A 26,603-nucleotide genomic window follows, 5' to 3' on the forward strand; every position below is an offset into this window, starting at 1 on the left:
TTGCAGCTCAAAAACTGGCCGTTTTCGATGTTTTTAACGGGTGTGAAAGTGCGTGTTTTCCCATTCACTAACATGTACCGGAAGTACCAAGTGCACTCCACTTTAAATTTTCGGTCACATGGGTGCGGATCTACGCTCCAGTGACCTTTCGTGAAATCACCCTATATGTAGGGTAGTGTTAATGTGCGGGGATCGGTGGGCCAAAGGGCCTGTTTCCATGCTGTATCTCTATGTCTTTGGAGTGTGGGAGGAATCCCACACGGTCACGGGGAGAACGTACAAACTCTGTATAGACAGCACCCGTACCCCGTAGTCAACATCAAACTTGGGTCTCTGGTGCTGTTAGACAGCAACTCTACCGCTGTGTGACACTTTGTCTTTTTTTTAAACAAAATCCTTTTATCTTTATTTTTAAGGGGAAAATAAGTGTGTTATTGCGGATCTGAAAGTTTCTTGCCCCTAACACCCACTGCCCCTCCATCAACACAATTACCTTGACAGCACGGTTTTCTATTACGCGAGGTCTCTCGATGTCGAGTTGTAGCAGAATTAAACTCTCCGCCGAATGGAGACTGCGCATGCGAGTGGAGCCGGCACTGTGTCGGCCAAAGATCTTTGGTGCCGGCAGTGAACATGTGCAGTAGCGTGACCCGGGGCAAGGGCCCGGCTGCGCAGGCGTAATAATAGGCCCCGCCCACCGTGGCGACGAGCATGCGCAGTGGCCGGGCCGCGGCAGCCGTCTCCAAGGGATCGAGTGGCGGCTCGGAACCGGTGAGTGATTCGGGGGCGAGAAGGGATGGAGGGGGACCGGGAACGGGTCTGACAGCGTCACGGCGTGTGACAGCGGCGGGGTCAGGACCACGACTCGGTCAAAGGCCGGAGAAGGAGTTTACAGGAGGAGGAAGCAAATGGACGCCGCGGCATGGCCGGGTATGCCCGGTCTCCATGGCAACGTACAACAGCGCGGAGTCAGGGAGGCGGTGTCTCGTCCCCCGCCAAGCCCCGTGTTTCACACTCGCTCCCCGGCACCTCGCACCCCCACCCACCCCATCACCACCATCACAGTGCTTAACCTCCCTCCCCCACATGCAGGCATTCAAGATTCAAGATTCAATTTATTTGTCATTTGGACCCCTTGAGGTCCAAACGAAATGACGTTTCTTCAGCCATACATTACAAACAAATAGACCCAAGACACAACATAATTGACATAAACATGCATCACATTGCTGTGATGGAAGGCCAAAAAACTTATCTTTCCACTGCACTCCCCCCCCCCGATGTCAGAGTCAAAGTCAAAGCCCCCAGCTGGCGATGGCGATTGTCCCACGGCCATTAAAGCCACGCCGGGTGGTGCAAGGTCGCACACCGGGTTCTTGATGTTAGAGCCCCCGGCGTGCGCTCGCAGAGTCCCGCAGCCATTCCAAGCCGCGCGGGGCGGTGATGTCAGGCCCCGCTCCAGGAGCTCTTCAACCCCGCAACTCGGGCGGGAGAAGTCGCGTTGCGGGAGCCCTGAAAAGCGGTCTACCTCCAGGAACTCGCGGGCTCCCGGTGCCGCCATCCGCCAGATCCAAGATTCAAGATTCAAGATTCAATTTAATTGTCATTTGGACCCCTTGAGGTCCAAACGAAATTCCGTTTCTGCAGCCATACATTACAAACAAATAGACCCAAGACACAACATAATTTACATAAACATCCATCACATCGCTGTGATGGAAGGCCAAAAAAACTTATCTCTCCACTGCACTCTTCCCCCCCCCCCCCCCCCCCCCCCCAATGTCAGAGTCAAAGTCAAAGCCCCCGGCTGGCGATGGCGATTGTCCCGCGGCCATTAAAGCCATGCCGGGTGATGCAAGGTCGCACACCGGGTCTTGGTGTTAGAGCCCCCGGCGTGCGCTCGCAGAGTCCAGCGGCCATTCCAAGCCGCGCGGGGCGGTGATGTCAGGCCCCGCTCCAGGAGCTCTTCGACCCCGCAACTCGGGCGGGAGAAGTCGCCGTTGCGAGAGCCCTGAAAAGCGGTCTCCCTCCAGGGACCCGCGGGCTCCCGGTGCCGCCGTCCGCCAGACCCGCAGTTGCAGCCTCCGAATCTCCGGAGGTCGGGCCGCAGCAGCACTCCAACACCGCTCCACCCGCTCCGAACTCGGCCAGCTCCGCAACGGTGAGGTGAGTCGTCGGCACCAGAGCCCCCGGTCTTCTCCTGTTGGAGGCCGCTCCTCGTTGCAGCCCCAACGACAACGGAGACCCGACAAAGAAAAGGCATCATGTCCACTCCCTCTACCCCCCACCCATGTCAGATCCTCTCCTTGATCTCGCGGGTCGAGCATCCTCGAAAGGCAGCCAGGATTTGTCCCACCCCGTCATTCCTCCTCCTCCCTGCTATGTGTCAGAAGGTACAGAAGCTGGAAAGTGTGCACCACCAGACTCGGGAACAGCTTCCGCCCTCTGTTGTCAGGTTTCTGAATGGTCCGTCCATAAGCGAAGACACCCTGCTTCATCTCTACCTTATTCTTCTTCTGAAGAAGGGTCTCATAGAAACATAGAAACATAGAAAATAGGTGCAGGAGTAGGCCATTCGGCCCTTCGAGCCTGCACCGCCATTCAATATGATCATGGCTGATCGTCCAACTCAGTATCCTGTACCTGCCTTCTCTCCATGCCCCCTGATCCCTTTAGCCACAAGGGCCACATCTATATCTTATATCTTAAATATAGCCAATGAACTGGCCTCAACTACGTTCTGTGGCAGAGAATTCCAGAGATTCACCACTGTGTGAAAAATGTTTTCCTCATATCGGTCCTAAAAGATTTCCCCCTTATCCTTAAACTGTAACCCCTTGTTCTGGACTTCCCCAACATTGGGAACAATCTTCCTGCATCTAGCCTGTCCAACCCTTTAAGAATTTTGTATGTTTCTATAAGATCCCCCCTCAATCTTCTAAATTTTAGCGAGTACAAGCCGAGTCTATCCAGTCTTTCTTCATATGAACATCCTGACATCCCAGGAATCAGTCTGGTGAACCTTCTCTGTACTCCCTCTATGGCAAGAATGTCTTTCCACAGATTAGGAGACCAAAACTGTACGCAATACTCCAGGTGTGGTCTCACCAAGACCCTGTACAACTGCAGTAAAACCTCCCTGCTCCTATACTCAAATCCTTTTGCTATGAATGCTAACATACCATTCGCTTTCTTCACTGCCTGCTGCACCTGCATGCCTACTTTTAATGGTACACAAAAATGCTGGAGAAACTCAGCAGGTGCAGCAGCATCTATGGAGCGAAGGAAATAGGTAACGTTTCGGGCCGAAACCCTTCTTCAGACTCCACAAGGTATGCCTACTTTTAATGACTGGTGTACCATGACACCCAGGTCTCGACCCGAAACATCGCCCATCCTTTTTCAGAGATGCTGCCCGAACCGCTGAGTTACTCCAGCACTTTGTGTCTATCTTTAACAAATCAGCAATTGGTTTTCTTTCATGCCCAGAAAATCCTAATTTGTAATTAGGGCTAAAAGGAAATTAGACCGAAAGCCTCAGAGGCAGTTTCGCCATTATTTTGCTGCCTCGGAACTTCTCAGGTCTTACTGTAATTTATGTCAATGAGGCTATAAGATGCCTGGAGCCACAACTTGGTAACAATGAAGGGAGAGCTAGCTGTTCTTTGCAGTCTTTGCCTGCAATGTTTTATAATATAATTTTATTTGCTGTGTTATCTACAGAGCCTTTGAAAGGAGATGGCGACAATCACAGACTGCAATATTGTGAAGTCCTTGGAAAAAGAATTTGATATGGTAGTAAGTACTAGGACAAGAGTGTTGTGATGTGTTGACCTGGTTTAATCATTGGTTATAGCAGCAAAGAGTAATCCAGCTACCACATCTCTCGCTGCAATTAGTTTTGGGAAGTGACTTGCCAGTTTCTGATGAATGTTTCTGAAACGCATTCCTGTTTTTTTTTAACCACCAGTTGGATGGCCAAAGACATGACTAATTAAAGTGGATAGTATCTGAGACTTGCCACTGACCACATCTTGCATTAAACTGCTTTGGAAGCCATCTGTTTTTGTGGATTATATCTGTAGCACCCCACTGCATTCATTTTTGCATATCCTGCAGTCCCTGTACACAGTACAGTAAAGCTCTGGTAATCGGCACCTGTGCGACTTTAGCATACTTTTGAACTGAAAGATGTTTTTTATATTACCCCAATATGGATTAAAAAGTCAAAACTTGGGGTGCCTTGGAGCAGAGGAGAACGGTGAGTAAGGTGGCAAAAAAATCCTAGCGATATAGGGTACCGTTTTTGCACACATTTAAAAAAACAACACAGACCGGAAGTGGTCAAGATGAGAGTTGTAATAATAGTATAGATATTGAAGATAGATATAGATAGATCTTGATGCCAAAAAATCTGTGGATTTTCAGTTTTACTGTAGTTGAGGTCAGATTATTGAAGCAAGAATTGAAATCATCCATTCAGAATTTCAAATCCAAATTGGAAACTTAAATAAGATCATGTCATAGGAGCAGAATTAGGGAATTCAGCCCATTGGGTCTATTCTGCCATTCATTCATGATCTATCTTTCCTCCTCAACCCCATTCTCCTGCTTTCTCATAATCTTTGATACCCTTACTAATCAATCTTGACTTTAAAAATACCCAATGACTTGGCCTCCACAGCCATCTGTGGCAATTAATTCCACAGATTCACCACCCACTGACAAAATAAATTCCTCATCATCTCCTTTCTAAGGGTACAGCCTTTTATTTTGAAACAAGCTAGAACCAAGGAACTGCAGGTGCTGGTTTACGGAAAAGACGGAAAGTGCTGGGGTAACTCAGCGGGTCAGGCACTCTCCTCAGAGAGGTAGGTAATATTTCAGGTCGGACCCTGCAAAAGGATCCTGACCTGAAATGTCACCTATCCATGTACTTCAGGAATGCTGCTTGCCTGCACGTTACTCCAGTTTGTGTCTTAACATTAAATAGTTAACCTGTCATCAATTCCCTCTCTCAGAATTTTGTTTCTTTTTACTGCCATGGTATCGGTACAGGTTTGATTGTGGATAAAGAAATTGTATTATTTGTGCTAGATAAAGCACTTCTTGCACTGCTATGAAATTATAAAAGCTCAATATTCCTTCTTGGGATATTATCAGCAAATTCAATATAATCCATTGACATAGACAACATGTGTTTCACTTTCATAGCCACCTGAGCAGGTATATTGAGCCTGACATTATTCAGGGCATCACCTTCAGTATGCAGCACCCCACTGCATTCATGTGCCTGCCCATTTTAACTTGTTGCATTCTGGAGTGTGATTTGAACCTTCTGGCTTAGATGTGAGCCAAACTAATAGTTGTTAACAATGAAGCAGCTTTGTCAGAGCTTTGATTTATGCTTCCTCCAGGATTACAGTCAGTGGGAGAGAACAGACAGACGTAGAACACGACAAAGTGAGACTCCTTCACTCCCACCTATCAAATGGTTACCAGAAGCTCTGGGAAATCGCTGGAAGATGGTGAAGAAGGTCAAAGTGAAAACAAAACGTCATGCAACCCAAGATCTGAAAAAACCAGAAGGTATTTCAGTCCTTAGGCTGCCGGAGGTCTAGGATAATTTCACACTTCCTATCCTGACCACTTTGCAACTCTCACATTGTGCTGATTAATAAATCTAATTATTTCAGTAATAAATTTTTTAAACACTTCAGATGGTGTCTTTTAAATGGATGGTGGGCCTTTTTTGTATGGACTTTAACAAGGTCTTTGACAATGTCCCACATTGTAGACTTGGCTGGAAGGTTAGATCACAAGATGAACCAACAAAATTTGGGTAGGCGGAAGGAGTCAAAGGGTAGTTATGGAGGGTTGCTTTTCTGGTTGGAGGCCTGTGACCACTGGTGCACCACAAGGGTCCACTGTTATTTGTTATCTACATTAATCATTTGGATGACAATGTAGTTAACATTGTTAAAAAAAGGTTCATTCTTCAGTTACAATGAGTTCTGAATCATTTTGGATAATGTCGTTGGTGGAAGGAATGTTAACCAGGATATCCGACTTCATTTTGTCCCTGGGATAGTGCCATATGATCTTTAGCATCCACTTGCCTGCAGAGCAAGTGGCAATGTAGTTGGATACCTCCAGAGATATAACAACATTATGATTGTATGGCATTGAATGTAGTTTAGACTTTAGAGGTACAGCGTGGAAACAAGATTTTCAGCCCACCAACTCAGCGCCGACCAGTATACCGCAGTCACAGGGAAAATGTACAAACTCCATACAGACAGCACCCGAGTGAACCCAGATGGAAGCTGGGTCTCTGACGCTGAAAGGCAACAACTCCACCACTGTGCCGCCCCAAAACAGTTGATAGATTGTAGAGTAGACTGCAGCAAATTATTTCAACGTTTTTTTAAAATGTATAAATACCTGAAGAAGTGTCCCGACCTAAAACGTCACCTATCAATGTTCTTCAGAGATGTTGCCTGATCTGATGATTTACTCCAGCACTTTGTCTTTTTTTGTAAATTCCCATCTGTAGTTCTCTGTATCTACATATAGATATCTGTTTGACAGGTTCCTTCCACTCTCCTAGAAAATTTATTTGATGTACGCACTTATTTATTCTAGGTAGACTCTGCTGAAAACTATAACTCACAACTTCAGCTTGGGGGCAGTCCTTAATCATATAATCCTCTACAATAATTGTCAATAGTTAGCAACATGGTTATCTGGGTGGGCTGAGTGGATGCAATAAAAGATTTTGGCATCAGAAGAAAATAATTTAAGAACATTATTGGTGTGATACTGCCTTTACAATAGACTCCTGTTAGATAGTACTCTCAGGATTAAATTGGAGATGCAGGAACTGCAGATGCTGCAATCTTTAGCAATACCTAAAGTACTGGAGGAACTCAGTAAGTCGGGCAGCATCCAATGAAGAACTCAACCTGAAACACAGCCTGTCCATTCCTTCCACAGATGCTGCCTGACCTGTTGAATTCCTCCAGATCTTTGTGTTTGGTCAGGGTTAATCTGCTTCATTTGTCTTCATGTAAGTACACGAAGACATTCAAGTTCTCGCATTTCAAACTTAATTGATTTTTTTGAACAACAGCTTACACGTCCACTTTTCCTCATTCTGCACACTTGTGTATAACACCTTGTTCTTGTTGTCTCCTACCTTATGGTGATAAGGGGGCGTGTGTTTGAAACGCTGACATTTTGTTAAAATATTGGACCCAATGTCTAACCTCAAAGCTTTGACCTGTTTTAGCTCGGCTGTGTACAGAGAAGTCCTGTTCAAAGATATGCAATCATCCCTGGCATAAAAGAAAAACTTTAAGGGCAGATGATGCCTGCTACATGGAAATGAAAGAAAAAATCAATATACTTAAGGTAATTATTGATTTTGGTTATTGTTGTACTTCTGTTGTACATACTGGATGTGGAAGAGAATATTGTAGAGTACTTTTGTAACAATGCCGAGAACCATATTCTGCACTCTATCTTTCACTTTGCTCTATCTATTCTACTTGAGTTTGAGTTGAAGGGCGGTTGACCTCGGTGCGGTCGTCGGCTGCCCGCTGTCTGGACACCTGGAGCAGACGAACAGGGAAATCCACCCATCTCTCCCGGCCCTCCCTCTTCTGTACCAGGTTCCCAGATGTCGGGAGTGGGGGCTGGAATGGGGGCTTGGGGAGCGGCCCCTTCAGATGGTCGAGCAGGGGATGCGGCCTCTCACACTGCCTGTCTCTTCCTCGCCACGTAGGTGGCGGGCGGCCGTCGAGTCCGTGAACCGGCTCAGTTGTCTGTTGCGTGCCACAGCCGTGTGCGGCACTCTCCACCCCGGGTCCCTGATGTGGGGGGGGGTGTACCTCTCTTGTGGAGGGGCCTCCACTGAGGACAGCTCCAGCCGTCGGGTGGTGGAGCGGGCTGAGATTAGGAAAAAAAAACTTTTTTTAAAAATGCGAGTGGACTGTGAGTCGGGAGGCGACAAAATGACTGAGTCGGAGGGGGGGGTTAACGTAACTCGTCATCGGCTTTAATCCAGAGCCCGGTTGGGGGGGGTGCGGCTTTGCCACGTAACTCGCAGCTCGTGGAAAACAGTGCCCCTGCGCATTGAAAATTCTGCGCAGCTTACCACGAGGAGCAAAGGCATTGTGACGTCATCCACCTCGTTAGATTTTAAAAAGATGTCAGATTGGTGAACGATTTTAGTTAAAAAACTCGGGAAATAACGAACAAATTTATAGATGAGGGGATTTTTGAAGTCATGATGTAAATCTCTACCGGAATATGTAACAATGTCACCGTGACCGCGTCGGGTTTTCGTGGAGAAGTGAATCAAAGAAAAAGTTCAAGCAAGCAAACATTCCCACAAGTAAACATCCCCACAAGTAAACATCCAAGATCAGAGTTTTATATTATACTAGATCGAGTATAGTCAAAAAATATACTAGATTTTTTTATTGTCCAGAGATGAGAACAGTCGGTGTGAGACAGATTATGAAGCCAGGGGGAGAAAAGTAGCGAGAGGGCGGGGGGGGGGGGGGGGGGGGGGGGGGGGGGGGGGGGGGGGGGGGGTGCTTGGTGTAGGGAAGAAATGTGTGGGAGTCTAGGTGTTTTAAGGGGAATGTTTGCAGTTTTGCTAATGCCTTAGAGTTCACTAGGTTAAAGTCCAAGTGTTAACTATTTAATGGGGAACCTTATCATTGAATGCCCCTGTAAGGGTCTACTTCTACCCACGAGCATCCTGTTGCTTGTACAAAAGCCTCTTTTGTTTAACCATGCTGTTTAATAGTATTTAATAACAGCCAAGAAGAAGCAGATGGATGAATACAAGGAATATAGCAAGAACCTCTCGGATACTAACATGAAGCTGTCAGACGAATTGAAAAAGTTGGAGGAAAATGCCATGAAAGAATCGAGAAGTCTCTTGATTCGGTATAGCAAGTTTAAGGTATGGGACTGGACATGTGCCTACTTTGCTATGTCTAGAGATTTTCAGGAACAGTCGAAAGTGGATGGCTTGATGCTTTTTCCCAACTGAATTCTTATCCGCCATAGTTTTGTCTACTTATGTAAGTTGCAGGACAATACAGTTGTGCCGGTTGGCGGAGCTGCTGCCTTGCAGCGCCAGAGACCCGGGTTTGACCCCGATCTTGGGTGGTGCTATCTGTGTGAAATTTGCACATTCTCTGTGACCATGTGGTTTTCCCTCCATTTCCATGCTCCATTTTGCTCCCACAATCCAATTTTTTGTAGTTTTTGTGGCTTTGTAGATTAATTGGCCTTGTAAATTGCCCCCCAGTGTGTAGGGAGTGGATGGGAAAGTGGGATAACCTAAAACTAGTGTGAAGGGGTGTTTGACGTTTGCATCTGCTTGGTGGGCTGGAGGAACTGTTTCCATGCTGTATCTTTCAACCAATCAAAGTTACTTAATCTATGCCACTTTATAAATTGCTTCCACATATAGAATCAGAGTTGAATGAGAGTAAACAGTGAGTTTATGTAATCCACAAAATAGTTGGTGATAACAAAAGTGTATCAAGGAATTATTGAGGGAATTGGACATGGGATTAATGTAGAACAGAGGTGAAAAATCGGCAATGATCTTATCGAATGGTAGCAGTAACATGAGGACTAGTATGACCCAATCCTACTATTTCTTATTTATATAACTATTGCTAGGATTGGAGAAGTTTAGATTCTTCAAAGACTTGACTGATCTAGGGTTGACTCTTTGAATAGGGCAATGGGAAGTTTAATTCGAGTGAATACATTTTGGATGCTTAGATTGAATCGGAAGAAGCGTTTCTGATTTAGAATGGCCATTACCTATGGAGCATAGATTTAAGGTAAAAGAAAGAGAGATTAGAAGGGAATCTTAGGAAAGACTAGCCTTGAAACCCATTCTGAATGTGATATGGCAATAACTTCCCACCAAAAGAAGTAATTCAACTATTAGCTCCTGATGGCAGGTGCTGGCGACAGAATAATCATCTGATTTCAGAAAGTACGGAAAAAGTGCACTGTGGCCATAGTAGTTATTTTTTGTCCAGAATCCATCCAGTTTATTGCAGAAAGAAGCAATGCAATCCTAGAATAATATACAGAAGGAATCTGAAATGAATGGTGTGTGTATGCGGATGATGGGTTAGTTCACTTGTGATGTCACCCTTTCAATTTCCTCCCTCATTTTTATATGCAAGAAAGGAATTTCTGGTGTAGGTGAATGGAAACGGCAGGAAATTGAAGCAGCAACAGCCGATCTCAAAGACACTGAGAAAATGTTGAAACAAAAATCTGAAGGTCAGTCGCAAGCCTCTTGTGTATTCATTTATAGTTCTGAGATCTGTTACATTGACTCCAATGGTAGATGCAGCTATTTGGTGTGTTTCGCAATACCAGCTAGCAATCAACTTCTAGGTACTGTACAGTTTTAATAGATTTCTTTATAATAGACTTTGGTTATAGTGGACGGATCTACCAACCTCCATTAGGCTAGCTTGCCGTTGCCACCCTTTGCCCGCAGCACCTCTCCGGCCGCTTCCAGGCCAACCCTCCACCAGGCCGGGCTGACGATGCCATCCCCAGCCACACAGCTTCCCTGGCCTCTTCCAGGCTGCGCCTGCCACCGCCGACCCTTACTTGCACTATGGCCTCATGCGGGCTGCAACCAATAACTGCCGATCCTCGTTCCTCCCCAGCCGCTAGCAGACCGGGGCCATTAACTCACCTGGATTCCAGGTCCAATTCCAGACCAAGTGTCCGACGAAGGGTCTCAACCTGAAATATCACCTATCCATGTTCTCCAGAGATGCTGGCTGACCTGCTGAGTTACTCCAGCATTTTGTGTCCTTTTGTGCATTACCCTGCATCTGCAGTTATTGTTTATACTAATTATACAATGAAAATCAGTTACTCGGATATAGTGGGCAATCGGCAGTAATGGACACAATTCCCCACTCACTCTCCCACTATGGTCTGTTATAACGAAGTTTCACTGTAATTAACATTGATTCTCAATAGCAGTAGCGTGTTACTTAAATCCTATTGGCCTTCAGTATTCAATCATTGAGATTCTTGGATGTTTTATCTAAAACAAAAGATTTTGCTAAATTTTTATTGCTGCAGTAAAGTTATATCAAACCCATTACGGGTTGACTCCCAAGAATATTCAAGAAATACAAATGTGCCTTAAGGTATCTTTGAGGAACCTGACGAGCAATTTACAAAATTGTATTTCTTGTATTCTAAATAAATCTTAGATTTGGTGTTAACTCTGATTGGACAGTTTCTTCCCAGCTGTTATCAGGCAACTGAACCATCCTATCACCAACTAGAGAACAGTCCTGGCCTACCATCTACCTCATTAATAGTCCACTTTTAGACTATTTATAATCAGACTTGACTGCACTTCATCTTGCAATAAACATTATTCCCGTTATCCTGTATCTGTAAACGATGGATGACTTGATTGGAATCATGTATAGTCTTTTCTCTGATTGGATAGCTCACAACTAAAAGCTTTTCTCTGTACCTCGAAACACGTGGCGATATTAATAAACTCAACTAATTATAAAAAATGAAGTACTGGAGTAGCTCAGCGGATCAGGCAGCTGCTCTGGAGGACATGGTTGGGCGATGTTTAAGGTTTGGTCCCTTCAGACTGATGGTAAATGTGGGGGCAAGGGGGGAGAGAAAGCTGGGAAAGAGATGGAGGTTGGACAAAACCTTGCAAGTGATGTTGATAAAGATGAAGTGGGTTAGATTGGCAGATTGGTGGACAAGGCCGAGATACAAAAGAGTCCAAAGCGTGTATATTAATGAGAGAAAGGAGTGAAATGTGACAGCAAAGGAAGGTATATGGGTGAAGGGTAAATGAATATCATTGTAATTTGGTAATGGTAATCACGAAGCTTCACCTAATTTACCAATGTCCTGTGGGGGGGGAGAAGAAAATTGCTATCCATCTTTCGTCTGTGACTCCACACTCATCAGTGTGATTGGCTATAATTTGCCTCCATGGTTCAAGACCAATGAAGAAGGGCAATAAATGCTAGCACAGCTAGTAACATCTATATCCCGTGAATGCACAGTGGTGCAATGGTAGAGGTTGGTGCCTTACGGCCAGAAACCGAGGTTCAATCCTGACTACAGATGTTGTCTGTACAACGTTTGTACATTGGACCTGTAACCACATGGGTTTTCTTCGGGTGCTCTGGTTTCCTCCCACATTCCAAAGTTGTGCAGGTTTGTAGATTAATTAACTTTGGTAAAATTGTACATTTTTTAAGTCTAAAGATTTTAGATATTGTAAAAAATTCACACCAGCATGAATAAATTGGGATGAATGACCAGGTGCTAAATCTACACAGTAAAGATGAGTTGTTATTGAATAAATCAATAGTAATTATATTCATTTTCAAAGAGTTGTATAGTCAAGTGGAAGAAGTTAACACAAGGATCCGTAATGCGCACATGGAAGTTCATATGTTAAAGGAGTTTAGAGACAAAGAGCTCCCTTCGTTTGCTTTGAAAATTGCACAGCTGGAAAAAGAGGTCCGGAAGCACACACAAAAGTATCAGGTAGGGAAAATTATTCAGGCAATACATCCAGCTTTGCCACTTTTATATTATTAGCATTTTCGGGTGGTATTAGCACCAATTCTAATGCTGGATGGGGATGACGTTTTGGGTGCCTGCAAGCCAAAAGAGGAGATAGCAAGGGTGTATTGGTACTGAGATGGAGGAGATGTTGGGATGCATAGTCGCTTATGAAAGGTATCGCCTGATAGTTCAACAGTGATCGGAGCAGAATTAGACCATTTGGCCCATCCCATCTACTCTACCATTTAATTATGGCTGATCCATCTTTCCATCTCAACCACGTTCTCCTGCCTTCTCCCCCTAACCGCTGACACCCATGCGAGTCGAGAATACCCGATGACTTGGCCTCCATAGGTAAAGTGAACATAATTGGAAAGAGTATTTAATTGTCATATGTACTGAAATTGAACAATTAAATTCCTACACAGTATTCAATAGATAACATAAAAAAAGATGAAAATACTGTGCACAAAAATTATGTAGCTAATTAAGTGGGGTCCAGAGGTTATGTTACTAGAGTGCTGAGTGATCCAAAGCTTTCATCCAACTGGAGACATGTTTGGCTTGAAATTTAAATTGGACTAATTAAATACATTGAGAGAAATAAAGAATTACAAATGCTGGTTAATTGTATTGTATTGTATTGTATATGTATTGTATTGTATAATACATGAAAGGACACAGTAACTCAATGGGTCAGGCAGCTACTCTGGAGAGCATGGACGTTTCTGAAAGAGAACCTTCTTTTGGACTAATTGTAGGGTTGGGAGAAGAAAGCTGGGAGAGGCGGGACAGAGCGTGGCAGGTAATGAACTTGTAGTTAGGGAACTTATTTTTTAAATCTCATATCAATAACACTAACTGTTGAACCACTAGGTTGTTGTAAAACACCAGGTTTATTTATGCCCTGTAGGGTTGGAGATCTGCTGTCCATATTTGATCTACATGGAAGCAACTCCTGATCCACAACATCATGATGAGATCTTGTGGAATGGTCCATCAAGCCACTCAGTTCAAGTGCAATTAAGGATAGGAAATAAATACTGGTCCTACCATTGTTCTTGTTAGTGTATTAAAAATAATGGAAAGTTATTGTAACATTTATTTTGGTATTAAACAGGAAGAACTTGCTGATGTGGAGGATGTTACACTTGCTCAAAAAAGAAAAATGGAAAACACATTGAAAGAGAAGGAACAGGAAATATTTCACAAGATCGCTAAGGTTGGTGTCTAATAGTAACAGTAAGTAAACGTCTGCCTAATGTCTTCTCTTTTAAAAACAAATAAACTATTACTGTGCAAGATTAATAACAGAAAGTCATAGCTTTTGGTGATGGAAAGCAATTAAGTATGAAACCCATAGCAGACACCTGTCGGTAAGTTAGGTATGATCTAGTTGTATGGTTGAATAGATAAACCAGTTTGGCCAACTCTTCCACATTTGATGAATTTATGCTTCCCAACTTACAGATTCACCTGAAAACCTTGCAGTTTAACAGAAAAATTAAGTGTTGTTAGAATTTAGAATGAATCAATATATAACAAATGATTTTATAACACTTAATTGGTGGTAGACTGGATCATAAAACTTGTTTGTCTTCTGCAGGTCTGAAGAAGGGTCTACCCAAAAACTAACCTACCCATGTTCTCCAGACATGCAGCCTGACCCGTTGAGTTACTCCAGCATTTTGTGTCCACTTGTTGGACTTGCATACGTTGTCAAATTTTGTTTGACAATCATTTCTGATGAATGCTCTCAGATTTTTGTTGTTGTTGCATTTCAATTTCTTTTCCATTGACACCTTTTGGGCATCCTGAGCATTTTTATTTTAACTGAAATGTAGCCCCCAGCTTGGTGGCACTGGAGTGAACGACTCCTTGTCCGACTGAATGTTCTAGTATCTGTCACAATGAAGAGGTGGTCAATATTGGCTGGTTTTGTCTCCCATTCCCTCTGATTTAACCTCCTTTGAAGTAACTCGGTGGATCAGGCAGCATCTCTGGAGAAAAATAATAGGTGATGCTGCTTTGGGTTAGAACCTTTCTTCAGACTCTCTGGTGACATTTGGGTGAGAACCTGGCTTCGAGCTATTTTTAAACACATCAACCATCACAACACCTACTATTGTCTTTTTCTTTTTAATGCTCTCCACTCTTCTACCTTCCATGGCCACAAATACTCTTCCAAGTGAGACAGAGTTACTGAGAGACTTGTACGTCATTTTGGTATAATGTGTTCTCTGGTCAGAACACAATGCTGGAGGAACTGAGCGGGTCCGGCAGCATCTGTGGAGGGAATGGATAGGTGTTGTTTCAGGTCAGGACTCTTTGTTATACTCGTGTCTTTCTTTATTCACTGCTGACTTCAGACTGGGTGACACGTTTGTGGATGATATAAGGTGTAAGGGGCTATTAATGCTGCAAATAAAAACAATTTTCAAAATGCCTCTATGTAGTCCACTAGTGTGACTAAAGATCCAAATGCATGTGGGTTATCTTTCTCCCTTCCCACCCACTTATTTGCACTCTAACCTCTTGCATTTGTTTTTACATAAAACTTAAATGCAGGATCAAGGAATAGCATTACTCTCAATTTAATTTGACAATTTCAGATGGTGATTCTGCAGATTATTTTTACAACACTCCTGTTTGTTTACATTATTAATACTCTTTCACCTTGTATCATCAATCTTTTTTTATTATTTAACCCTTCTTGAAATCTCCCCTATTAAAAAAATCTCCCCTTTTTGTTTCCCTCTCCATTTTACCAGAATTTAACAGAATTTAGCCAGTTCCAATCAGAGTGCATTCATCTGAAATGTTAACTTTTCTCCATAGATGCTGCCAGATTTGTTGAGAATTTCCAAAATGTTCTCTTTCTCTTTTCAATTTCAGATTTCTAGCATCCAAAATATCTTGCATTTATTCTTTTTTTAAGAACTTTGTTTTCCATGAGGTATCTCCACAAGATAATTGCCCTTAGCTTGCAACTAACTTTCTTAGTGTGTAAGTTGCATAATGGATGAATTGCTGTTGAACTATATTTTGTTTGCTCTGGAAGAGAGTTTAAATTTGCTATTGAAGGGGTTGTATTTAAAGGGTTCAATTTTACTCACCTACCACCAGATGTCACTGGCAAGTCAAATTCAGTGTTTATCAGCTTTACCAAGAATGGTTAGGAAGGAGCATTCATTTTCTTGAAGATAGACACAAAATGCTGAAGTAACTCAACAGGACGGGATAGAGGCATTTTGCAAATTGTCTGTATTTGCAGCATTAATAGCCCCTTACACCTTATATCCCTTGTATCCCATACTGACCTCTCTGTCCTTGGCCTCTTCTGTCAGAGTGAGGCCAAACACAAATTAGAGGAAGAGTACCTCATATTACAACCCAGTGGTATGAATATTGATTTCAAGTAACCCTTGCTTCCTTTCCCTCTCTCTCCACCCCTCTCCCACCCTAGTTCTCCGACTAGTTTCACTGTCCTCCTGATTAATTTTACTGTTTGTAAGCCTCGTTGTCACCTTCCCCATAGCCATTGTACATTTCCTTGATCATCGTAAGCTTTGATCTGTCCTTTTCACATGCTCTTTGTGCCCTTCTACATCTCTAGTTTCTCTCTCCCCGACTGTCTGAAGAAGGGTCTCGACCTGAAACATCACCCATTTCTTCTCTCCGCTTTAGCAAGGAGATGAGTAGTAGTTTGTTTAGTCAACGAGGGTGGTGAATATGTGAAATCCATTGCCACAGACAACGGTGGAAGCCAAGTCATTGGGTATTTTTAAAATTACGTCCTTTTATTCTGAAGCTGTGCCCACCAGGCCAAGACTCTCCCAATAGTGGAAACATCCTCTTCACATCCACTCTATTCAGGTCTTTCAATATTCGGTAAGTTGCATTGAGGTCTATTCCTCATCTAATAGCTTGGGTGTTATTCTGACAGTTTTTTAATTCCCTTACGGTGTATTTGAATTCTCAAGTTACCATGTTGGACTTTGAGCTACCATTCTCTGCTTTATTATCCAAGTCTCCAGTGATATCATAGATGCAACACCATACCTTTCCAGTTTTGCTGCAAAGTTACCAAGTGAATATTTTTTTAATGTTTGCTGCTTTATTACGACAGGAGCAAATCAATTTCATGCCTCCGGGGTTTCAAGAGCTAATTCTTCACAATGCAATGATGAAGAAAGAAATCGAGATCCACAAAGAGGTCAGTGCTGAGAGCTTGTAATACTTGACCCAGAGTGAAAATATCCAACTAGAGGGCATAGCAATAAGATGAGAGGGAGAAAGTTTAATGGAAATGTGTAGGTACGTTTTTTTGCACAGAGGCTGCCAAGGATGGTGGTGGAGGCAGATACAAGAGTGTTTAAGAGGCTGTTCCATCAAAATGAAATTAATAGGATAAAGCTGTGGTTCGGGTTTAGGCTGAACATATTTAGAAGATATAATAGTACAGCACGGGAACAAGCCCTTCGGCCCACAATGTCTGTGCTGAACATGATGCCAAGACCAACTCTTACTTACATGCACATAATCCATATCCATGTGCCTTGCCAAAAGTCTCTTAAATGCCACTATTGTATCTGCCTCCACCAGCACTCCCTGACAGCATGTTCCTGGCGCTCACTGTGTATTAAAAAAAAAAGCATTGCTCCACACATCTCCTCTAAACGTTGCCACTCACTGTTAGCTGTTATTTTTACAGGGCATAACATCAAATTTGCTGTTTGCAGGTTGATTGAGCTCTTGATGAATAGGTATTTTACATAAACCAGTTCTAATATTGTAACTTTGTTTAATGTGCAGCTGAACAAAAATATGGAAAGGAATAACTTGGAATTGCAGCGAAATTTATTACACCTACTGAAATCAAAGAAGGTCTGCAGAGATGAAATCTTCACAGACATTTTAAGTAGCCAGTCAAAGTACGTATGAATTTTAGTTTGACTGAAAACGATGCGGGGATGTTATTAGAGTATTGAATAGAATGCACCCCATGTAAAGCTTCTCTAACTAAATTTGGTGATGTAGGAGGTATTGGAACCAAAGAGAAGTGAAAGGAGCATCTTGGAAAAGTAAGAGTTGTTTATGGAGCAAACTTGAGCTTGTAGCTTAGATAGCTGAAGGCATCGGTACCAATCCTAGAGCTATCAGGTTTGATGATTTGGCGTCTCAATCGTAGTGAGTGTTCTCTGATGTCCTTCACTGGTGACCACCTCTACAGTAATCTTGATGTGGAATTCTGAAACTCCCCTCCTAAATCTCTGCCTCACCATTTCTCTTCCTTGAAGTCATTAATTAATACCTGTCTGTGGTGTAGGTCACCATTGACACCTGTATGTGACAGCAATGGTATACTACTAAACAAAGGATTTTACTTCGGAGTCACGTGAGTGATTCCGTGAAGACCCCAGCTCCAGTGCGCATGCGGCATTATCGCACAGCGTGCAGAACGCGGCAGCCAGCGGGAGTCGGGCTAGCTCCCGCATCCAGGGACGAGAGGTAAGTACTTACCTTAATCGGGCCTTGTGATTTTTGCTCCAGGGGGAGCAAAGTGAGGCATGGTGAGCGGGCCCCGTTTCGACTCCAGCGTGGGGCCGACAGTGACGGGGAAAAGGTGCCACCCGGACCGCTAACGCTGCGGACCGCTGCTAGGAGCTGCGCTATACCGGTCCGCTGAACAGCTGTTCCGTACAGCCGCGGACCGGCGGGAAATTTAAAAAAACCCGACCGGCAGCCCTGCAGACTCCTGACCAGGAGAATCACCGCCCGGGAACCGCCACAACGCCGCCTGGAAAACGGCAGGCAGCCTCTACTTACAGGTAAGGGGAAATCTTACCAATTTACAGGTTCTACAGGAGCCATCTTCCTCCAAGCTGGAACAGGTTGGAGAAGGCAAAATAAGTATGTCTGTCTCCCCAAGCCAGAGGAGGTCATGAAGTTCACCTCCAGGAGAAGGACTGCCTGCCCAACTCCACACGAGGGTTTATCTGGGAGGCAGCCACCGGTAGCGGTGGAGCTATTTCAATGCTCCCGCTCACTCGACACCGAGCCGCTCCCTGTGCCGCCGGTGTAAAGGGCACTGGCTGAATGCCAAGGGAGCTGACTCCTACCCCAGTGCTATTGCACTAGCCATCTCCCTTGTCGAGGGATTGATGCAACAGCGGAGTGGAGTGCTTTGCCTCCTCCCATTTAGCGCATCCTTTATGCTCCTTTTTTAAGGGCTAAGGAGACCAGGGCTGGGCTGGCTTAAGCGCTGGGCAGGCGGACGAGAACAGCAGTATGCCAGGGGAGCAGGATCAGGAAGAGCCACTGGGTGTCGTGGGCCACTACATGGCTCCTCCACGCGACCATCTTCCCAACAAAAGCCCTGCAGGAGCAGGCCTTTCCAGAGGCAAATCCGCAGGCAGCTGGGTCTCGTAGACTCACAGACAAGCAGCGAATTCTACAGAAGGTCAAGATGTTACCACCTTTTGCTCGCCTTTGGTGCTGACGCCTAAGATGTTCCCATATTTGGGATACTCGACTGAACGATGGTGCATATAGACCTGCCCGCAACCCCGAATATATGGGGCTATGCAAACCGCTGCTGCGGGGAAGAGGGAGCAGGCTATGGGACGAGCAGGACATCACATCCAACACCCAGCTGGCAGCACCCCTCGGCATCCACCAGCAATATCAAACACGGACTGGTGAAAGCCTGGTGACCGCTGCAGATCCCCCATAGTTCTTTTTAGACGGGGCCCAGAGCGGAGCCGTGGGAAGATGCGCCGCCCCACTGACAGCACCAGCATACCAGCAAACTACGCCTTCATGAAAAACAACAAGCATGGAGGTAGGTAGTCTGGTTCCTCCCAGTTTACACTAAAACAAGGGTGTTCTACTAAACTGCATGGGGAGTGGGCTAAGCATGGGATGCTGTCACAAATAACCAAAATATACTCAACAGCATTAGAGGATAAAAACGAATTCAAATTGGGCATTTTACTGCCAGTTCAGCAATGCGCCCAAAGGGCTGTTTCTCCCTCTAAGAAAAGAGAAGTGAGAAGGCAAGCTGAACTAAACAGGCACATTACTAAACGGATTGGAATTTGTATCGAATATATTCACCAAAACTATAAAAGATGATGAATGTAGCATCATCATTGATCTAATATCACTAAATAAATCTGTTGAGTATATCCACTTTAAGATGGAGGTGGAGTTTTGTCACTGCCAGACATCTGATCTCCCTAGGATACCTATGGGGAGCATTGATATGGGAGATGCTAACTATCTTATACCATACACTAGGATCATTATAGATACCTAAATATATTTACCTGGATCATGGATATCCCGGTTAGGGCAACCATGGGAGCATATAGCATTTCATATGGTCTAAACCTCAGCCCTAAACTATTATAAATGGCCATGAAAATATTAAGAAAACAAGCATAATCATGGCACATATTGGATGATATCCTCATATTAGGGGAAACAAAGGAATTAGCTGTGGAGCAGTTCTAGCTACGAAACAGCTCCCTAAAGCTGAGGTTCATCCCACGCCCAGATAAACCAGAATTGAAGCGTTACTACCAAGGATTATCTGGGCTTCAATAATAATTCCGTCCATATGACTGTTACTTTGCCAAGATACTTGGGTCACTATAATCAAATCATGAATGTACCCACTGAAGCTATATCACAATTAAGGTGGTGGGCAGACATATATTTGGCATAGTTTTCAGCCCTATTATCATCACCAATCCCAACTTGGTTATTTTAAAAACCAATGCCAGTACTTTAGGCTGGGGAGCAACTAAACTCCATATCCAGCACAGGTAACAGATGGACCAAGTCACAAACATCGTTACTACACATACCGGGCATCAACTTCTTGGGATTGGTGATCGCCTATTGGGCTAAAAAGCATATGCATTTCAAATGCAGCAGGTTACGGATTGATAATACTATGGTGGTGGCTTATATCAACCATATGGGGAGCATAATAATCATTATTGTGCAACAAATTGGTCAAACAAATCTGGCAATGGTGTGTCAAAAGACATTTTAACTATCAGCTGCCTATGTCCTAGGGAGCTAGAACACAGTGGGAGACACCATGTCACGGGGTAAAATTTATGATTACATTGAATAGATGTCATAACCCAAAATATCTGCTAAATTTATTAAGCAGTTTGAAAGCCAGATATCAATTTGGTTGCACAAGACGGAATCACCAGTAACCCATGTATGTGACTTAGGAACCAGATTAGAGGCAGCAGCAATAGATGCCCATACGCTGGAAGGGGGAATTTCTGCTTTGCCTTCCTCCCTTCTGCCTCATCAGTCGGGCACTTCGCAATACAGATGGGATCTGTCTCCGAGATATTGAACGTGCCCGACCGGCCTACAGCCATGGTTCCCAGTTCATCACGACACGGTGGGCGAGTCACCTATGGATTTCCCTAGTGGACCATGGTTGCTGACTCAACCCAGTATCAGGCATAAGCCACCCATGCCAGGGAAACATCAAACTCCTGGGTGCAGGTTTTGAATAGACCTTACCAGGGACTGGGATTATCCAAAGGAACCATTACCACCATGTCGGCATCCCTGCGAACAGTCACTAAAAGCTAACATGGGTAAAATACTGCCACGACGCAGGGACAACGAACTATTCAACCACTGACGTATTGGAGTTCCTGGAACATCTACACCATGACTAAAAGGTGAGTTACAGTGCCGTAAATACAGCATGGAGCGCCTTATCTGCTTATCTAAAACCGCATGTCAGCAGAGCATGGGATCCCATCCACTGAAGGTAAACTTATGAAGGGCAACTATAATATAAGCCCCAAACACCCAGGTATATACCCATGTATGGGATATTGGTGTGATATTGACATACCTCAGAGAAGTTGGCACCAGCCAGATCCCTCAGCTTGCTTAATCTATGTTTTAAAAAAGGCTCATGCTTATGGCTCTCGTACACGCTCAAAGAGTCCGGTCACTCCATAAACTAGACTGGATACATGGTGATTACCCCAGACGCATCAAGTTCATATTTAGGTCTGGTAAAATCTAACTCGCAGGTATATGGATTCGGCACGAACTAGCAGGGTCGAGATCGCCTGTGTTTTCCGTGCTGTAGTCGTTATATGGCTATATGGACCAGGAACGCCCGATTCACTGGTGGGATTCCGGGCCTACCCACCAGAGTCCAGGTTGAGTGTGGTGACCCATCTACTACTATATATAGACACAACCCACTATCTTAGAGGGAGAGGAAAGCCTATGGGTCAACCACAGTAACCCAAAACGGGGTACGAGCCAAACCACTCCAAGGTGGCTCAAACAGGTACTGAAAGCTGCCGGAATAGATAATAATACATTTAATCCCATTCCACTAGGGCAGCATTGGTATCAGCGGCTGAACGAATGGACATCCCGGTTGACCACATTTTCAATACAGCAGAATGGTCAAGGGAACCGCGTTCAGAACATTTTTTATTATAAACCGTTGATAAACCTGATTTAATTGCAGGAGAATATTACAAACTGCAATATTAATTTAAGCTCAGAGGAGCTCTGTTATGTTGTTATTGTTAACAAATACCTTTCTGTTTCTTTTGAAAGCAGATCCACTGGTTGATTACGATAACACTTCCTCCCTCATAAACTTCGGCAGTGAGTGAAATAAAAACTGTTACACGGTTTGAAATCACAGACCTTTGAAGTCTTCACGGAATCACTCACGTGACTCCGAAGTAAAATAGTAAGATTAAACGAGTACTTACCAGTACGAAGTTTGATCTGTATTTTATGAGGAGTTACGGTGAGGGATTAAGTGCCCGCCGCTCCCACCCTCATTATACAGATCGAACTAGTAAACTGATGTCTCGTGATCTTTACTATCTTACTTCAAATATTGTGTCTATTCTGTGATTTCACACCGCTGCTTCGAAGTATGCCGCATGCGCACTGGAGCTGGGGTCTTCACTTAATCCCTCACCGTAACTCCTCATAAAATACAGATCAAACTTCGTACTGGTAAGTACTCGTTTAATCTTACTATTATCTTACTTAATCTTGAAGCAGCCACCACCCCCTTGCAGCTCGTTCCTTCACCATTGGCAGTGACTAGTTTCCATCTCTCCTGACTCTCTGTCTGAAGAAGGGTTTCAACCCGAAAGGTGACCTATTCCTTTTCTCCAGAGATGCTGCCTGACCCACTGAGTTACTCCAGATTTTTGTGTCTATCTCCGGTGTAAACCAGCATCTGCAGTTTCTTCCTTCACCTACATTGCTAATTCCTTGTTCTTCCTTGGTGTTGAGTCTGTACTACTGGAGCCTCTGAAGTTGCTTTCCCAGCACTAGTAGACAAGGAGTTCTTATTTTTACCCGCCAACCATTGGTCCAAACACTAACATGCCAGAAGCGTACACTATTAATGGTCTTAGACTTTCAAGGCTTTCAAGGCAATCGAGCTGTTAGGTGAGAGAGATACAAGGAACTGCAATTGCTGGTGTACAAAAAAAACAAAGTGCTGGACTAACAGTGAGTCAAGCAACATCTCTATTGGGCCTCACTATTAAGAGGAAATAAATAAGAGGATTGCACCCGTTAAAAGTGCACATTCGTTGTGGCTTTTCGGTGGCAGACAAACCATACAAAGTAACCCCACTCCCAAAAGAAAATTTTGCACTACTTGCATTTTTCTGCTAATCTTAGTAGTTCTTCTAAATATAGCATGCCGATAGCAGCTGTCACATAACACAACCCATCTTCTGCTGCCTTCTTTTAGCTATCGGTCATTCATAAGAAATGCGTGCATTTAAAAAAAATGGATGTCATGCCTTAATTATGCAAGTTATATTAAGCACCAGCATGTCATCCGCATAATCATGGACAAGCCACACCCATCGGGCAAAAGGTACAGAATTGTGAAAATGCACACCTCCAGATTAAAGGACAGTTTCTTCCCACCTGTTATCAGGCAACTGAACAATCCTATCACCAACTGGAGAGCAGTCCTGAACTACTATCTCCCTCATTGGAGACCCTTGGACTATCTTTGATTGGACTTTACTGGCTTTATCTTGCACTAAATGTTATTCATATATCAGTACACTGTGGACAGCTCAATTGTAACTAAGTGTAGTCTTTCCACTGACTGGTAAGCAAGCAACAACTGTAATAAACTAGTGACTAACAACCTTTTAATGTAGTGAAACATCTTGAGGCATATCATGGACGGTATTCAATCAACATTGAACGCAGAGCTCAACACAGCGATTATATGCTAAGTGACTAAGCTCTTGGCCAAGGTTTTGGGAGGGAATTCCAGAGCACTGCAATGGCACCTTACAAATGCAGCTGCAAACAGTGCTGTGATACAAATTAGGGACGAGAGAATAGAAATGAAGAGAGAGTCATACAGAGAGTCATGAAGTTTTTAAGAAGGAGCTGCAGATGCTGGAAAATCGAAGGTACACAAAAATGCTGGAGAAACTCAGCGGGTGCCGCAGCATCTATGGAGCGAAGGAAATAGGCAACGTTTCGGACCGAAACCCTTTGGGTTGAATTTGGTTCACTAAGCTATCGCTGAGATTTAGTCAAGTTTGCATGCACAGATACGGTGAGGTACAGGTATAATGACAATCTTGCTTGCAGCAGCATCACAGGTACATAGACTCATAAAGTAGACCAAGAATTATACACACACGTGAAATTTTGCAACATAGTAGAAAGACTTTACAGAAAAAAATATGTCTCTGCAAAACACAATTAATTTTGTTTTTTGTTTGTTTAATCTTGAAGATGTACAGTGTGGAATCAGACCCTTCAGCCCACCAAGTCTGCGCCGGTCACCATTCACTCTATTTTTATGTTATCCCATTTTTACATCCATTCCCTAAACACCAGAGGCACTTCACAGAGTGCCACATAACCTACTACCCCACACGTCTTTGGGATGTGGGAGGAAACCGGAGCACACAGGAAAAAAAACCCACGCGGTCACGGGGAAAATGTGCAAACTCCACGCATACAGCATTCAACGTCAGGGTCAAAAGCAGGTCCCTGGTACAGTGAGGCAGCAGCTCTACCCTCTGTGCCACTGTGCTGCTCTGAAATTAGAGGGGAAAAATACATCCATGGTAGTAGGAAGGTTACAACTGTGTGGTTTCACTCAGTGCCAAGTCCTTTTTCCTTTGCCTTGCAGGTGCACACCAGACACAGAAGTTGTGTTGGACATCCCGAGAGAAGAGTGTCTTCCCATTTAACACCAGATCCTCGTACTGTGGAAAAAATATAGTCGAAATGGAAACTTTTTTTAAATCATAATTTATAATATGAAGCTCTGCTAATTGGTCTCAACTAGATTTACAAAATGTACGAAGATTTCTAATAAAAGCTAAGTATCATTTGTGCAGAAGTAAAACATATTTGTAAACTAAATTGTCTGTTTTTCAATTTGCACACTTGGTACTAAATGTATAAATGCATTCACAGCATGCTTTCTTTCCTCTCAATAAGTTCTTCCTTAGTGATATCTTCTCACCAAGGAGTCATTATTTCTTGTAACTTCCTCAAGCTCATGAAACTTCCTAGGGCCTCACAAACAGTGTGTGCTTTATCATAGCTGGTTCCTCATCCCAACTTTTTCAAGCCAACCGTTGCCTTAACTTTCCTGTGCGAGTGAGACTTTTCTAGTAGCTTCCAGTGATGATGTCACAATGCCATTTCACACTTGTCCAATCACAATGGGATTGTATTTACACAAACTGCCGTGAAGATGCAAAAAACTGAAAGTGACATCACAATATGATCTCTGCTGCTGATCTCTGTTGTAAGGAGAGGGACGTAGTGGGAGAGATTTAAAAGTTTTAAAGTGACATTTAAAAGTGGATTTCTTCAAGTCTGCACTGGCAGTTCGGCAGTTATGACATCACAATGCCATACCGGCTACAATGTTTCTATCCCAGAACACTGAGTATTTCACAGCAAATGTCCTTCAGGGAAAGAATCTGCCAGCCGAAAACCCCTGTCCCACGGTGCGAGTCCACCCACGAGTTATCCCGAGTTAAAAACAAATCAAACTCGTGGTAATCACGTAGAATGAACGTAGCGGGGACGTCGGAGCTCGTGGACATAACTTAGCGACTCGCAACGCTAACGGCAGGTACTCGGGAAACGTGTTAACTCGTGAACATTTTTCAACATGTTGAAAGATTTCCACGAGTCAAATATACTCTTGAAAGAAAATGTTGATACATTTAAACTCGTTGTAATAGCCGTGAGTTTACCGTAGTAACTCGTGAGTTTACCGTATTAACTCGTGGGTTTGGCCGGAGTGCCAGAAGTGACATGTTGAAGATTAGTCAGATCTTAATGGAAAATTTTACAGTGATCTAACAATTCATTTTCAGTGAGTAATGCCTTTCAATGATTGATGCCAGACCTTGAGCAAATGTAGTTCAAATGGCCATAGCACAGCATTCCTGTTTGAATAAGTCTAGGAAGGAACTGCAGATGGTGGTTTACACGAGGAGACAGACACAAAAAGCTGGAGTAGCTCAGCGGGTCATGCAGCATCGTTGAAAAAAAGAGTCTGGACCCGAAGCGTCGCCTATTCCTTTTCTCCGGAGGTGCCGTCTGACCCGCTGAGTTACTCCAGCTTTTTGTGTCCATCTCTTGTTTGAATAAGATTATTTGAAAATGAAATGATCCACACCAACTCTTAAAAATAAATCGCCTTTATGTGAAAAATAAACCAATTGCAAAACATTGCCAACACGAAGGGGAATATCCTTTGGGGTCGTTCGCTACCATCCGCAGTCACGGATAAAACAGTGCAGGATAGGATAACGTGGCCAATGATACAGGTGTGAGGCGAGATCCCCGAAATACAGTCTGCCGAGCGATGAATAAACGGGTGAGAAATGTACTAACCGTCAGCCTATATATTGAAAAATCCC

The 26,603-nt window shown here is 43.9% G+C and overlaps 1 protein-coding gene across 2 annotated transcripts; it reads left to right on the forward strand.

Moving 5' to 3' along the window:
- Positions 1-677: 677 nt before the first annotated feature.
- On the forward strand, positions 678-25,136 carry c21h20orf96 (chromosome 21 C20orf96 homolog). Of its 2 annotated transcripts, none has more exons than XM_055652265.1 (11): positions 678-771; positions 3,724-3,798; positions 5,418-5,589; positions 7,292-7,413; positions 8,819-8,977; positions 10,230-10,329; positions 12,452-12,609; positions 13,751-13,852; positions 16,760-16,846; positions 17,446-17,564; positions 24,848-25,135. In XM_055652265.1, exons 2-11 carry the CDS (start codon positions 3,739-3,741, stop codon positions 24,906-24,908), a joined length of 1,140 nt encoding a protein of 379 aa, XP_055508240.1. In that variant the 5' UTR covers positions 678-771; positions 3,724-3,738; the 3' UTR covers positions 24,909-25,135. The 2 variants fall into 2 exon arrangements, with proteins under 2 accessions (XP_055508240.1, XP_055508241.1); XM_055652266.1 differs by lacking the exon at positions 678-771 and adding an exon at positions 869-930 and having other exon boundaries at positions 24,848-25,136.
- The last annotated feature ends 1,467 nt before the right edge of the window (positions 25,137-26,603 follow it).

The sequence above is a fragment of the Leucoraja erinacea genome, chromosome 21 (genome assembly GCF_028641065.1).
Source record: "Leucoraja erinacea ecotype New England chromosome 21, Leri_hhj_1, whole genome shotgun sequence".
In the NCBI taxonomy this organism is placed as follows: Eukaryota; Metazoa; Chordata; class Chondrichthyes; order Rajiformes; family Rajidae; genus Leucoraja; species Leucoraja erinaceus.

Coding starts and splice junctions, on each gene's coding strand:
- c21h20orf96 (XM_055652265.1), top strand. CDS start 3,739: ATGGCGACAATCACAGACTGCAATATTGTGAAGTCCTTGGAAAAAGAA. Junction 8,978..10,229: donor TTCGGTATAGCAAGTTTAAG/GTATGGGACTGG, acceptor TTTATATGCAAG/AAAGGAATTTCTGGTGTAGG. Junction 10,330..12,451: donor GTTGAAACAAAAATCTGAAG/GTCAGTCGCAAG, acceptor TCATTTTCAAAG/AGTTGTATAGTCAAGTGGAA.